The sequence below is a fragment of the Enhydra lutris genome, unplaced genomic scaffold, assembly GCF_002288905.1.
Source record: "Enhydra lutris kenyoni isolate GAN:26980312 unplaced genomic scaffold, ASM228890v2 scaffoldscaffold58, whole genome shotgun sequence".
Taxonomy (NCBI): domain Eukaryota; kingdom Metazoa; phylum Chordata; class Mammalia; order Carnivora; family Mustelidae; genus Enhydra; species Enhydra lutris.
In genome coordinates, this window is record NW_019154142.1 from 17668109 (window position 1) to 17682568 (window position 14460).

Below are 14460 nucleotides of genomic sequence, written 5' to 3' on the forward strand. Positions count from 1 at the left end.
GAGGGGCCCACTGTGTTTGATAATTAGGCGGCTTTGGGACCTTTGTTGGACAGCTGTTGAGGAGTAATGAGGCAGAGGGTCGAGTTCAATAGGATTGAAGAATGAATGGAAGATAAGGAAGTACAGGCACTGATCACAGTTTGGTAGTGAATGGAAGAGGGTTGCGATACTGAGAGAGGAAGAAAAGTTTTTCCCATCTTATTGATCCTATTTTAAAAAACGAAAGGAAGGAGCCAGTGCAGAAGGGAACACTGAAACCACAGGAAACACAGAAGGTACCTGATAGAGTATGGAGCAGAAAGGCTGTTTAACCTTAGTGAAAAGGCCAGACACTTAACTCTGGGTAGTAAGATCTGCAGGGGGATAGTGGGTGGAAGGATGAATATCTCAAACGAAACCCAGATGTTCTTGTAATGTCCCTAATTTCCAAGTATTAAAAATAGAATTAAATGAGATTGATATTTGTTTGCTTTGTGTATTGATTCTGAACTCTGGCATTAATAAAACATTGGAAACACTTTACTTTTGAGAAAAATATGCTGGAAGTAATTTCATTTTATTTATTTTTTTAAAGATTTTATTTATTTATTTGAGAGAAAGAGCGCGAGAGCAGGGGCAGAGGGAGAAGGAGGCTCCCTGGGAGCCTGGTGCAGGGCTCAATCCCAGGAACTGGCCCAGCTGGCAATAGTTCACTTAGAATAAAAATTAGTAGCATTAGAAAAAGCCTTCAAGACAATCTTTTTTCTCATTAAAAACTTACAAACTAGGATGACAGAGTCAACCTCAGATTATCCACATAATAAATTAAAATGCCAAAATGACTTGCCTGGCCCCCCAGCATGCCTCTGGGCTGTTAGCACTGACCTCCTTTGTAATGGACTTAGGGAATAAAAGTCAACCTAATAGCATATGAAAAAATTAACTGGGATTCTAAAATGGCTACTAAAGGATCTCATGATATATATTAGAGCCGAATATGAATGATATTTGGCAAATACGATATTCTGTGACAGATAGCAAACACTCTTGATTAGAACAAATAATCAGTAGTTAGCTATAATTAACTAGGACTGATACTTTTCCATCCTTTCTGATCATTTTCACTGATTAAAAAAACATCCAGAAGATGAAACCATTTGTAATATTTTTTTCCAGACTTTGTACTTTTTCTCCAAATACAAGAGTATCAGCTCCGGTGAACTATAGAGCAGCATGCAGTGGGTGTATTTGATTAGGGGCATATTAAATATATATGTTGATACAATCATCTGTCTTATCTAATGTGGAAAAAAATAGCTCAGAGTTGGAGAAAAATGAGCGTGAGTTCTAACTTCTTCTCAACCTTGAAGACAAATTATTCTATTCAGCACACCCACTATATATTATGTATTTAGAAGATACTGTTAATTTAATAATTAAAATTATAATAATACATTGTTTGGAAGAGATAACCTTCTATAAGTCATTGTAGTATTACTTTAGTTTAAAAATGACAACCTTATTATATTACTGCAAGATCCTCAGTGCCAAATGCAATCCCCACAGAAAGTATTTTCAGCTTACAAAAATGTATTCAATGAGTAAAACTAATGAAAGACTGACTTAGTGGGACACCTGGGTGGCTCAGTGGATTAAAGCCTCTGCCTTTGGCTCAGGTCCTGGGATCTCAGGGTCCTGGGATCTCGGGGTCCTGGGTATCCCTGTATCTGGCTCTCTGCACAGCAGGAAGCCTGCTTCCTCCACTCTCTCTCCGCCTGCCTCTCTGCCTACTTGTGATCTCAGTCTGTCAAATAAATAAATAAAATCTTTAAAAAAAAAAAAAAAGGACCGACTTAGTAATATATTTTCCTCTCATAACACAAAATTTCAATATTAAACAAGTAGGACAAAATGACTGAACGGAGGCACATTCATTCCCCCGATACACACTGTGGTTCACTGAAAAATGTGTCCCTCCCAAATTCCTGTGTTGAAACTCTAAGTCTCCACGTGCTGGTATTTGGAGATGTGGCCTTTGGGAGGTAATTAGGAGGTAATTCAGAAGAGTGAATGAGGGTGGGGCTCACGGGATAGGATTATCCTTATGTGAAGAGATGCCAGAGAGCCTGCTATCTGTGTACCAGGCAAGGACGCAGCAAGGAGGTCATCGGCCAGCCAGTAGGAAAGCTCTCACCAGAACCCAACCATGCTGCCCCCTTGGGACTTCCAGTGACCAGAACTATGAGAAATAAATGTGTGTTGCTTAAATCATCTAGCCTGGGCCATTTCGGTATGGCCGCCCAAGCTGACAAATATACATACTGAGCTCACGTGATGAGAAGGGAAGGAAGACAGGGACGGGGTCAGGCCTGGTAGCTGCCTTCCAGAACCCTGCCGGAAACTGAGGTCAGTAAGACCTTCTCCAACCACAGGAACCCAGGAGGAAATTGATGCAAAAACAGCAGTTGAATACTTGCAGCTTCTGTGAAGCTATTTCAAGGATCCGGTGTTCCTCAAAATTGGAAGCAGAAAAAATATATTCTTGGAAAAAGAACAGGAAAATCTCCATTCATTAAAAAAAAGGAACAAAATATCCAGAATTCTTCCTAATACCCTCATGAGAGAATAACATTCTTTAAACCTTTGTACCTTCACTGAAGAGAGAAAAATGACTAATTCTCACGGTAGCCCATTTAGTGTAAGACTAAATGAAGACAAGGGATGACTAATAAGCATCAGTCACAGAGGAGGGAGATTTAGGGCGGGAAGCCGCGGGCTCCCTCCCACTCCTGTACGTTCTTGGCTTCTGAATGATTAATGGTAAGAATTTTGGCTTTGCTTTACTAGATGATCCAAATGTGCACACTGTAAGCAGAATGACGCGTTCGATCTGGTGATGATCTTTTACACTTATAAAAGCAGGAAATAAAACAAATGAAAAAAATAATAAAACAAATGCTCCCCTGTTTTCCTTGCGGTGATAAAACACTCTACCTAGAGCGCGCATGTCCCTTCCCTCTCCCATCCCGGCAGCACGTCTCCTCTTTCAGGTCACGTCTTTCACATAAAAGTGCTAAACTAATGCCGCTTAATGACAAATTAATGTCCATGAATAAAAAATACACCTCTAATAGCATAGAGTAATTTGCCATTACAATATCATCATTGGACATGCCCCTGGTTTAATACGATGTATTTAATTCATAACCTAATGAGTGATATATAAAAAGAGGGAGATGAACCCTGCAATTACATTTATGTGAGTCTGTCACCTTATTTGTAAAACCTTAGAGTCATTTACATTCAAATTAGAACAAATGAGTGATTTCACAAAGTGCAGTGATAAATGACCACAGCAGCCCAAGACAAAACTGTATTTCCTGTGAACACATTAACAGTTTCCTATTATATGTTAAAAATTACAGTGCATATTGCCCAGTGTGGTGTGAATAATGACTTTTTTACTGATTAGGTCAGAAGACTAATATGTAGCAAAATAAATAATTTTTCTTTTCATTTTTTCTGATTTTTTTTTTTTTTTTTTTTTTTTGCTTTAAATTAACTACTGAATTCTGGTGGATTCATAGTGCCACCTGCTGTCCAGGAAGAGATACTAAGCGTGTTCTCTCAAAAGGGATTTATTCACCACTTGGGTGGCCTTCTTTACAAAGTGTACATGACCATTCTCTCTTGTCAATATATTTAAATTGCATATCATAGTAAAGGCTGATACTTGGCAAACAAACACACACTTGCTAATTAAATAATAGGATATACCATTTACTATTTGGGAGAAGTGGTACAAAATGTAAAAAAGTTTGTGGTTTTTTTTTTTTTTTTTGAAAGCTAACTGCAAAAAAGGACACTTTCAGCAAAGTGTGTATCTCCTAATGCATCACTTTCAGGGGATACAACCCAAAACCCCGTGGCCAGTTCCCTTCATCTTCTGACAGGTGCATCAGCAGAGGAGAGGGTGGGGGAGGAGTGTGTGCACGATGTTTCCCCTACTCCTGGTCCTTGGTACAATCGAAAGAAGACTAAGAGGCTCTGCATGCCACCTAGCCTTCTCGCTTAATGGCAAGTCCCAGAATGAAAAGTCACCTGAGAGGCCAGAGCACACTGGACTAGGAAAGGCACTAAGGCTGCAGGGGAGGCTAGGGAGGAACAAGCCTGGCCTCAAAGATCAGGCTAAGGTCATCTCTAGAATGGTCATCAGGGGCACTCATCAGTGTTTCCACTGGATCAACACCCTAGTTCTGAATTTAAGTTTTCCCTTCTGTAAAAACAAAAGAATACTCACCTGCTTTACAGGGTTCCTTAACAGAGGGGAAATGAGAATCACTGTCCAAAACACGTGATAATGAGAGGCCCTCAACACAGGCTGTTTCCCCACCCTGAGAAAGGTAATGAAGGCTCGGGGAACTATGGTTTGGCGTGGAGTAAGGCTAGGAACACGGAGACCCCTCAGGAGGATATGAGGAACTCTCTATAATCTAGAGCCAGTAACGATGAGAGCCCCCAAAAGGGTTAAGGGCTTTAGCCTTGAAGAAAAGGATCAGGTCTGAGAGCTATTTGGGATGTAGAATCAGCTCAGCCTGGGAACTGATTGGATATGATGGTGAGGAAGGAGTCTAATGCAATGTCCAAATTTCTAGAAAACCAACAGATTAACGGTATCATCACTAGAGAAAATGACAGGTTTTCTCATGTTAAGCTTGGATTCCACATGTGATATTTAGGTGGAGAGGTCCAGCAGCTCATTCAGAAAGTCTGGGAAAAATCAGAGTTTGTGAAAACAAACTGGATTCAAAAAGTCTGAAATGTTGGCCCACAGAACTCAGTAAATCAAGGGACACATGGCAGTACTACATCCGTAGCCCATCACCCCTGACGAGGGGCTGCAGAGTTTCCTTGATAAGACTGAACATAGCAAATGGCATGTAGAGAAACAGGTATACTCTGAAAAGCAAAGTAATTCGAGCATTTTACCAGATCCGTTTTGAAGACAATAACTGCTCTTTAATGAATTTAATAAATTGCACCTTTCTGGTGAATTTTTTTTTTTTTTTTTTAAAGCACAATGTACAAGGAAGGAGAGCAGAAAGAGGAGAAGGGAAGGAGCATTCACATTTTATTTGGACCTGGATCTCAAATAGCAGATAAAAGTCCAACAGGTCATGCATACTAAGAATACACTAACAGGGGCACCTGGGTGGCTCAGTCATTAAGCATCTGCCTGCAGCTCTGTTCATGATCCTAGGGTCCTGGGACTGAGCCCAGCATCGGGCTCCCTGCTCAGTGGGGAGCCTGCTTCTCCCTCTGTCCCTCCCCCTCCTTGTGCTCTCTCTCTCTCTCTCTCACTGTCTGTCTCTCTCAAATAAATAAATATCTTTTAAAAAAAGAATACACTAACAAGACAGGCCCCACAGGAGTGTCCTCTGGAACTGCATGGCCAAGCGGGTGAGGATGGATACAGACCCAGGCTGTGGTTGGGAGGCTGTCGCTGTAGCCACTGCCTGCCCCGAGCCCCCTTCCCCACAAACACACACCTTTTGCACTGCTAGGTTCCCCCTTTTTTCCACAAACTAAGAACCTGTGTGTTCACAAGGGCCTGCCATCCAGGGGGCCTGGGAACTAAAAATGAATAAGGTGAAGTCTCCACAGCACGGGAGGCTAATACAATGGCTATCCTCACAGACAGAGGGGCAGTGCTCCTGCGGTTTGAGGGCCCTGCTCTCAGGAGCCTCCCCAAGGAAAAGCAAGAAAAAAGGAGAGCATGCAGTGGCCTCAAGGTGTCCCTTCCTTTGCTGGGGGGCAGCGGTAGCATTTACACCTGTACAGAGGAGTTTCAGGCCAAGGTAACAGCTGATGGCCCAGAGACTCAGTGAGGGTCAACCCAGGGGTTCTCCTCGGCTATGAATGAGCACCAGACGGCAACAGGAGGCATCAGAGCAGAGCAGAGGTCTATCTTTCATGACTCTGGGAGAAACCAAAGAAACTGTGGTAACTTGAGAGTAACAAACAAGACCAGACATCTTAGGAGGGGATAACAGCTTCACAAACCCCTAGTTGGAAAAAGTACTGAGCAAGAATGGAAAAGATGTTAGCCTTGATTAACAGGGCACAACTTTTCTTCTTCTTCTTCTCCTTCTTTTTTTTTTTTTTTTAAGATTTTATTCATTTTTTTTGACAGAGAGAGAGAGAGAGAGAGATCATTAGTAGGCAGAGAGGCAGGCAGAGAGAGAGGGAGGGAAGCAGGCTCACTGCTGAGCAGAGAGCCCAATGTGGGGCTCGATCCCAGGACCCTGAGACCATGACCTGAGCCGAAGGCAGAGGCCTAGCCCACTGAGCCGCCCAGGTGCCCCCCCACTTTTTTAAGAGTTTATTTGTTTGAGACATAGAATGAGAGAGAAAGAGCACACAAGCAGGGACAGAGGCAGAGGAAGAAGCAGGCTCCCCTGTTTCTCCTCAGCAGGGGAGCCTGACTTGGGGCTCAATCCCAGGGCCCTGGAATCATGATCTGAGCTGAAGGCAGATGCTTAACGGACTGAACCACCCAGGAGTCCGTAATTTTTTGTTTGAGAGAGAGAGCGCGAGCAAGGGGAGAAGCAGAGGGAGAGGGACAAGCAGACTCTGTGCTGAGCATGGAGCCCGATGCAGGTCTCAATCCCACAACCCTGAGATCACGACCTGAGCTGAAATCAAGAGTCTGACACCCAACTGACTGAGCTGCACAGGCACCCTGATAAGGCACAACTTCTAAGTATATTTTGAGCACTAAAGATTTTTCATTTTAACAAAAAACATTTTTTATATACCCAATAAAATGGTCCCATATGAAATTAAGAATCAGCTGAGCAATAATACCAAAACACTGTAGATAGGTATAGTTGTAAAACTATGTCAAAATATAAAAGCAGACTGACCCAGCTTGGAAAGTTTACAATCCTAAAAAAGAGAGGAATGGTATGTATTTTCAAAAGACTAACATAAGATTTCTACATACACACGGCTTTGATTCCAAGTCCAAGTTTTCTTCCACAATTTGGACAACTTGGAACATCGTGGATAAAAAGGAAAAATAAAGTTCCATGGAAGAACAAAATGAAAACATTGGAGAAAAGAAAGTGAAAATTTCAACCACTGATCAAGTAGGCTAATAATAAGCAAACTGTCCACAAAATACATCTGTATGCAGGCTACATTTTTTTCTTCAACAAAGTAAAGAACTGTAAAAATTAAGTTCTAAAGTGCACAAGTCACTAGATATCTCAACAAATTCATCTGCTGGGATAGGGGGAAATACCCATGAACTTCTGATATTCATCTAGAATTCTTGATTATACAAATTACAGGGGTAGGTAAACACACACACGCACACACGCACACACACATCACACCTGTATATACACACCATTTTAACAGGCATCATGATAATGAGCACCATAACCCAACTTTTGGCAACATACACCATTGACTATCACCTGCCATGGAAAAAGTGAATCAGGTGATGATACTGAAGGCTCAAGTTGCCATATTTGATGTAAAAATGTCAAATAAAAATAATTTCAATTTCACAAGTCAAACACACATCTCCAAAGTCTTGTAACCTTTCTTTGTTATTCCCATTTGCTACTCTCAGAAAGGGATTAACAACAGCTCTCCCATACCACCCAACAATATTGAGGGGAAAAGAAAGGGAAATCAGATAATAATAGTTAAACATTCACTGTTAGATTCAATGCAAGGAGATGATGATAAAGCTTTCATGTACTGTGTTTGAACTGCTCCTCAGGTGAACGTGGCTTACACCTGTCACACTATCTCACAGGGAAGCTTTGGTTCCTATTTCCTGGGGTTGCCGAGAAGACGAAATAAGATGATACATGAGAAAGAGCTTGAGAAACGACCTCCTGAGTGACAGAAGTCAATAATATGCCTGCATTTGAAATTAGAGAAAATGACTAGGAAGAAAATAAAATAATGGGCAGGAAAACAAATAGGGTTTTTATACGTACTCATATGTCATATGCACAAGGATAGTAAAATTAAATCGTATGGATTTGTCATTGTTAAAAATGTATTTTCCCTGTTGCTGTAATGCTGTAACAAGTGCAAGTAAAAACTCGTGCCAGTGGAGGAACTAAGAGGCCTCCAACACAGGGAGTCAGTACGTAACTCTGTAAAATAAAAGCCTCACAGCCATACTGTCTGCCTAAGATGTCTTCCTAATGAACCAAAAAGTTTTTATCCAGGAAGGAAAAAATGGTCTTCGGAATCGGAAGGGCCTATCACTCACCAGCTCTATCACCTCAGGCAAGCTGGGTACCTTTTAAATCTCTGATTTTTCACGTATAAAAATGTGCAAAGATGTTAGGAGGACTGAATATGAAGCATCGGTGCCCAGAGGATGGGCGTTTTCTCTCCGCCCCTCCCAGAGCCCTTCCTGATCATCCCAGCAAACCAGGGGAAGAATACATAGATCATTTACCCCTTTTCCAGCACTTATTGCCTGGAAAGTTCATATGGTACTTAATTATATACGACTTTGTGATATATTAGCTACTGCTGCTGAAATCATCACTGACTATTCAATTTTTTGTGAATTTGGGGTTGTTCCTGCAGCCAGACAACATTGCTTCAAATGAAGCCCCTTCCCAGTGTCATCTCCCGGGGCCCCAGCAATACACCTGCAGCAGGATCGTTGAGTTACTCTGCTACCCAAGAGCAGTGAGGACCTGGGCTGGGTGGGGAGGTTGGAGGTTCTGAGACAGGCCAGGAGAGCTGCAGCTGCCCTCCTGGGAGCCTCTCAGCCTGTGTCCTGGAGAAATTCTACCACCACTAAGCCTCATGTCCCTTACTTCCATTTTACTTGTCTAGGCACAGGTCAGGGAGCAGCAGGTACAGCTGATGACTGCAGGGGAAGGGATAGGAAGGGCACAGTAGCAGGATGCAAGCTCACCTACCTGGATGAGATAGTGGGAACATAAATTGAGAAGCTCCAACAGTTGTAGGTGACTGCCAGCTGCTAGCACATCCTGGATCACACCCGGCTCCAACAAAATCTGTTTTGTTTTTTAATAAAAAGAAAACTATCAGTGACTTAAAAATTAATGCTTGCTTAATATGCAAATCCACCATATTTAAATTGCTGCTTAACATATGAGATCTGAAATAATACTGTACTTTATTACAGAAGTCAGTTCTTTTTTTTCTATTCGATCGAGCTGGGGCCCCCACTCAAACAGCTGAGTTGTCACTTCCAGAACTCACTTCCTGTGTGTAAGGCTCTGCACTTAACCACTTATTTTTTGCAGGAGGACATGAACATTTGCAAAGAACATTGAATATTGTTAAAATTCTGTGTGATGGAAGTAATCTTATAAAATCCAGAACAACCAAATTTTAGTTTTTCAAAGTATATTTCACAATTTTGGAGATCACAGAAACAGCATGGTTAGCAGATACTTTAGGAAAAGGGGGCTTATGTTCTCCCCTTTCAATAGGAAACCAGAGGTGGCTACTACTCCATTTTACTTCTAAGTCCTACAATAGTAAACTTCAACCACAAACTTTCGTTTTCCTTTTTTCTCAATCTCAGATTCTCTAATCCTTTCGCTTTCATTTTTTTATTATGTTATAGTAGTCACCACATTAGTTTCTGATGTAGGGTTCCAAGATTCATTGTTTGCATATAAACCCCAGTGCTCCATGAAATCCGTGCCCTCCCTAATACCCATCACAGGGCTCACCCAACCCCCAACCCCTTCCCCTCTAAAACATTTACTTTGTCTCCCAGAGTCCATAGTCTCTCATGGTTCGTCTCCCCCTCTGATGTCCGCACCCCCCTTCATTTTTCCCTTCCTTCTCCTAATGTCCTCCATGCTATTCCTTATGTTCCACAAATAAGTGAAACCGTATGATAACTGACTTTCTCTGCTCAACTTATTTCACTTAGCATAATCTCCTCCAGTCCCATCCATGTTGATGCATAAGTTGAAGTCCTTTCTATTTCAAATGGAAGATGTAGAAACAGCATTTTCAGACTACAAGGACGTCACAGATAAGGAAAGCTTCCCAAATACACTAGTCATACCAGTTCTGCATTTTTTTTTCTGGTGAAGTCCAACTTTGTGCCTACTGTTGCCAGCTCCTGAGCTGTTGAACAGGGCTGCAGAAAAACACAAGACTACTCTGACTGGATGCACACTACCTGCATGACTGCCGGGCAGAGGGAAGCCTTCTGTGCTGCTCCGCCATTCCAGCCCAGCCCCAAGCCCAGTGGTTCCCAAGGTCTCATCTCAGGACCAGCAGCAGGAGCATCACCTGGGAATCTGTCACAGTTGCAAATTCTTGGACGTCTCCCCAGACCTAAATGAATCAGAAACTTTCACAATGAGACCCAGCACCGAATGTTATAACAAGGCCCCTTGTCATTGTGGAGCACAGGGAAGCCTGAGAAACACTGGTGTGGTCAATTCACTCTACCTCTTCCCTCATACTCCTTTCTCCTCAAGCCTCCTGCTCCTCCTTTCTCTCCTTACTCTAATCCTATGATCTTCCAAAGCCTCCCACCACCAAATCTACCAAGTCACCTCTCCATATTTGTATCAGCACATTTGAATTTACCAAATACTCCATTTGTGGAAGACATCTCAACCCCTTCTGCCAGCCATTGTCCCCTCTTCCCAGGGGGTTATCTGTTCTCTTTCTTCTCTTGAAAACTCCCATCAGCATAAAAATGTGCCTTGACAGCACATTTGACCTATCTTAAGAAATAAAAATCCCCCCCTTAACCCCAGAGCTTCTTCCATGCCCCCTGCCCCTTTAAAGCAAAGTTCCTCAGGAAAGTTGTCCACATAAAACACCACTATTTGCTCTACTCCATTCTCTCTTGAACCCACTCCTGTTAAGTTTTGTTCTTAATATTCCTCTAAAAGTGTTTTCATCAAGGTCACCATTGACCTCCAAATCCCATGCCCAAATCCAATAGCCATTTCTCAACATTTAATCTTACTCAAGCCAACAGCAATTAGCAAAGTCCATCTCTCTACTGCTGGAACAATATCTTCCCCTGCCTCTGTGACAGCATTCCCTCTCATGCCTTCTTCTACTTCACGAACCACTCCCTCTCCATCTCCTTCCCAACTGGTAAGCTTAGGGGACATTCCTAACTCATTCCCCAGATCTCTTCTTTCCTCTCTCTGCTCATTCCATGGATGTTCTCCTATAATCCCATAACTTTCAAACCACCTATACTACTCATTACACTCACATTTTTTTTTCTCTAGCCCCAACCTCACCTTCACACTTCAGACTCATTTATCCAACTGCCTATCTCCACTTGGATATCTAATGAGCAGCTCAAACTGAACATGTCCCAAACTGATCTCCTGAGCCTCTCTACCAACCACCAAACCTGCCCCTATTCCAGGCTTAACCACCTCAGCAAACAGCAACTGCTGGTTATTGAGGTACAACCCCAGTCAATTCCTGACTCCTCTTGTGTCCTCCTACCTCATATTCCATCATCAGCCACTCCTATTGGCTCTATCTTCAGAATAGTTCCAGAATCCAATCACCACTCAGTACTATCGCCAGCACTACCACTCCTGTCTAATCCAGTCTTCCTAGACTTACTAGAATGGCCTCCTAACTAGTCAAACTGCTTTCTCCTTTGTCCCTTCAGAGTGTTTTTAATAGTACCAAAAAAACTGATCCTTTAAAGGCATCAGTGAAATTGTTACTCCCTTTGTAAGGGCCTATTTAGCCCGAGGATTCCATCTGGTTAAACAATGACTTTGAATGACTTTGTTGTTTATACAGTAAAACTTAAACTGTCCCTGCCCCCTCTCCCCCCAGGGGACTTACTTAAAAAACAAGTCCCAGACACCGGTCCCAGGTAACAAAGCCTAAATACAAGGGTGGGTCAAGCCAGGTGGAGGTATCCAATCGGTGGGGGCCCACATACGGTCTCCCTAGCTACCAAGGAGTATGGGCCCTGCCCTTTGGGCGCCTTTTGGGCGCCAATTCTGACCAAGGCGATAGGCTAGTTCAAATATCTACTATAGGGTAAACTGTAATTCAATTGATTTAATTGGTCACTTATGTGTGACCTAGCATGACTGTGCAGGTTTCTCTGTGTGTTACAATCTCATTGGCCACCTGTGTGTGGCCAGGCCCAACCACATGGCCTTTATGCTTAAAAGCTAGTCTGTAAGGCAGAGAGAGGTCGCCTCTTCACAAGAGACGGCCCTGGCCGGTCAGTTCGATTCTCGGTGCTTGGCGAGAAATAAAGCTTTGCTTGACCTTCGCTTTGTATCAGTCTCACTCCTTTGATTACGGACCCAACACCTTATGCAGACCTCTCCAGCAAATTTTTATCCCATTGGAAAGGAATCCAATCTTAAAAGTTTCTGTGAATATCCTGAGTACCTTGGTGTCTACACCTAGCTGCTATTTTCTCGGCTTGGGTCAGTCTTCCTCAAGATATCAGCATGGCTCACTCATTCATGCGCTTGGCTCAGACCTCTGCTCAGATATCCCCTTACCTGAGAGGCCTTCTGTGGCCGTCCTCGATAAAACAGTACCTTGCTGCCCATCACCCTAGTTCCCTATCTCCTTACTTCACGTTATTCTTCCTAGTACTTACCACCTCTCGACATCATACATATTTATCTATGTGACTATTTTCTGTTTCTCCACCCACAGCTTAGAAGATCCAGGAGGCAGGGGCTTGGTCTATTCTATACCCCCAGCGCTGAGAATAATGCCCAACATAGCTTTTACTCCATATTGGGTGAAATGATTTTAATAAATTATTGGCGAATTAATTTATCTCTAGATAGATTTTTTAAATTCAGAATTACTTTCATTGATTAGTATAATGTAAGCGGAAAGGGATTATAAATTTTATTTATTTATTTATTTATTTGACAGACAGAGATCACAAGTAGGCAGAGAGGCGGGCAGAGAGGGGTGGGGGGAGGCAGGCTCCCTGCTGAGCAGAGAGCCCAATGCGGGGCTCGATCCCAGGACCCTGGGATCATGACCTGAGCCGAAGGCAGAGGCTTTAACCCACTGAGCCACCCAGGCGCCCCTATATTCTTTTCTAAAAATGATTTTTATTTATCTATTTATTTGTCAGAGAGAGAGAAAGAGAGCACACAAGCAGGGGGAGCAGCAGGCAGAGGGAGAAGCAGACTCCCCACTGAGCAGGGAGCCCGGTGCGGGACTCTATCTCAGGACCCTGGGATCATGACCTGAGCCGAAGGGAGACACTTAACCAACTGAGCCACCCAGACATCCTTATATAAATTATACTCTGAACTACTAACGAAGTGAAAAAGTTACGCACGTGTGGCAAAAATACCAACACTCATCTCATTTGCAAAATTTTTTATAGCTCCTTCCCCATCTAGTCAGAAGGAGAAATCCTGAATTTCTCCCGCTCCTCAAGGAGAGAGTCTTTGACTGACGTTCAGGAAATTGTTGCAGCTCCCATCACAGAAGCAAGGATGTAGCATATTCTCCCAGAAGAGGCCTGGCCTGAGGCACCGAACGGAAATAGATGGATTAGAAAGGTTAGTCTGAGCCTTTAAATCCCGTCAGCGGCGCTTATTTCACACAACTGGCATTCACGATAACCTCCAGGGCTCGGTAATGCCCAGCACAAAGACAGATGTCACAGACGAGACCAACACTCCGAGCACAGGCCACACGTCTGGCGGGCTCGCTCCGGGAAGCCCTCGCAGGATATGCTCGGACTGGGATTGTTCTGCCTTTGTTTCCTGTTTCTCTGTTCTGTAGTGTTCTCTTCTTTCATTATCACATAAGTTTTTCTAGAAGATACTTTAGCACAGGAAATCCCAAGTGCATTGAAAGGACACAGTTTGGAAAGAAAGAGAGAGAGAGGCAGAGAGAAACAAAACAAACAAAAAAACAAACCATACTAAGAAAGCTGTGGGTCTCACTTACAGAAACAGAACGAGTGTTGGCAAAGCCCCGCTTGCACTGGAGTCTTTCAAATTCAGCTTTGTTGCCTTCCGTGACTGGTTGTTCTAATATATTCTTCCAGAGAATTTGTGTTTGGGAGGAATACAAATAAAGATTTGATCTCCGGGGCGCCTGGGTGGCTCAGTGGGTTAAGCCTCTGCCTTTGGTCATGAACTCAGGGTCCTGGGATCGAGCCCCACATGGAGCTGGGCTCTCTCTGCTCAGCAGGGACCCAGCTTCCCACTCTCTCTCTGCCTGCCTCTCTGCCTGCTTGTGATCTCTGTTTGTCAAATAAATAAATAAAAATCTAAAAAAAAAAAATTGATCTCCTCATGATTTCCACTACAGTGAATGTGCCTGTCACCTGCCTGGAAGAACCGGCCGAAAATAGCCTTCTGCAGAAGGAAGGGATCGCAAACTCACCCGTTTGCAGAGGACAACTAAGGCAGCCAAGTTTCAGTGCTGCAAAGCACACACTGGTAACAT

At 43.2% G+C, this 14460-nt stretch overlaps 1 protein-coding gene across 1 annotated transcript in view; it reads right to left on the reverse strand.

Annotated features, from left to right (window-relative positions):
* The window catches only part of LOC111158304 (kelch like family member 32), a 201235-nt gene that overhangs the window by 115000 nt on the left and 71775 nt on the right, over nucleotides 1–14460 (reverse strand). Inside the window, exon 4 of the mRNA XM_022520257.1 lies at nucleotides 8946–9044. Coding sequence (XP_022375965.1) covers nucleotides 8946–9044 — 99 coding nt within the window. The remainder of the gene's footprint in view (nucleotides 1–8945; nucleotides 9045–14460) is intronic.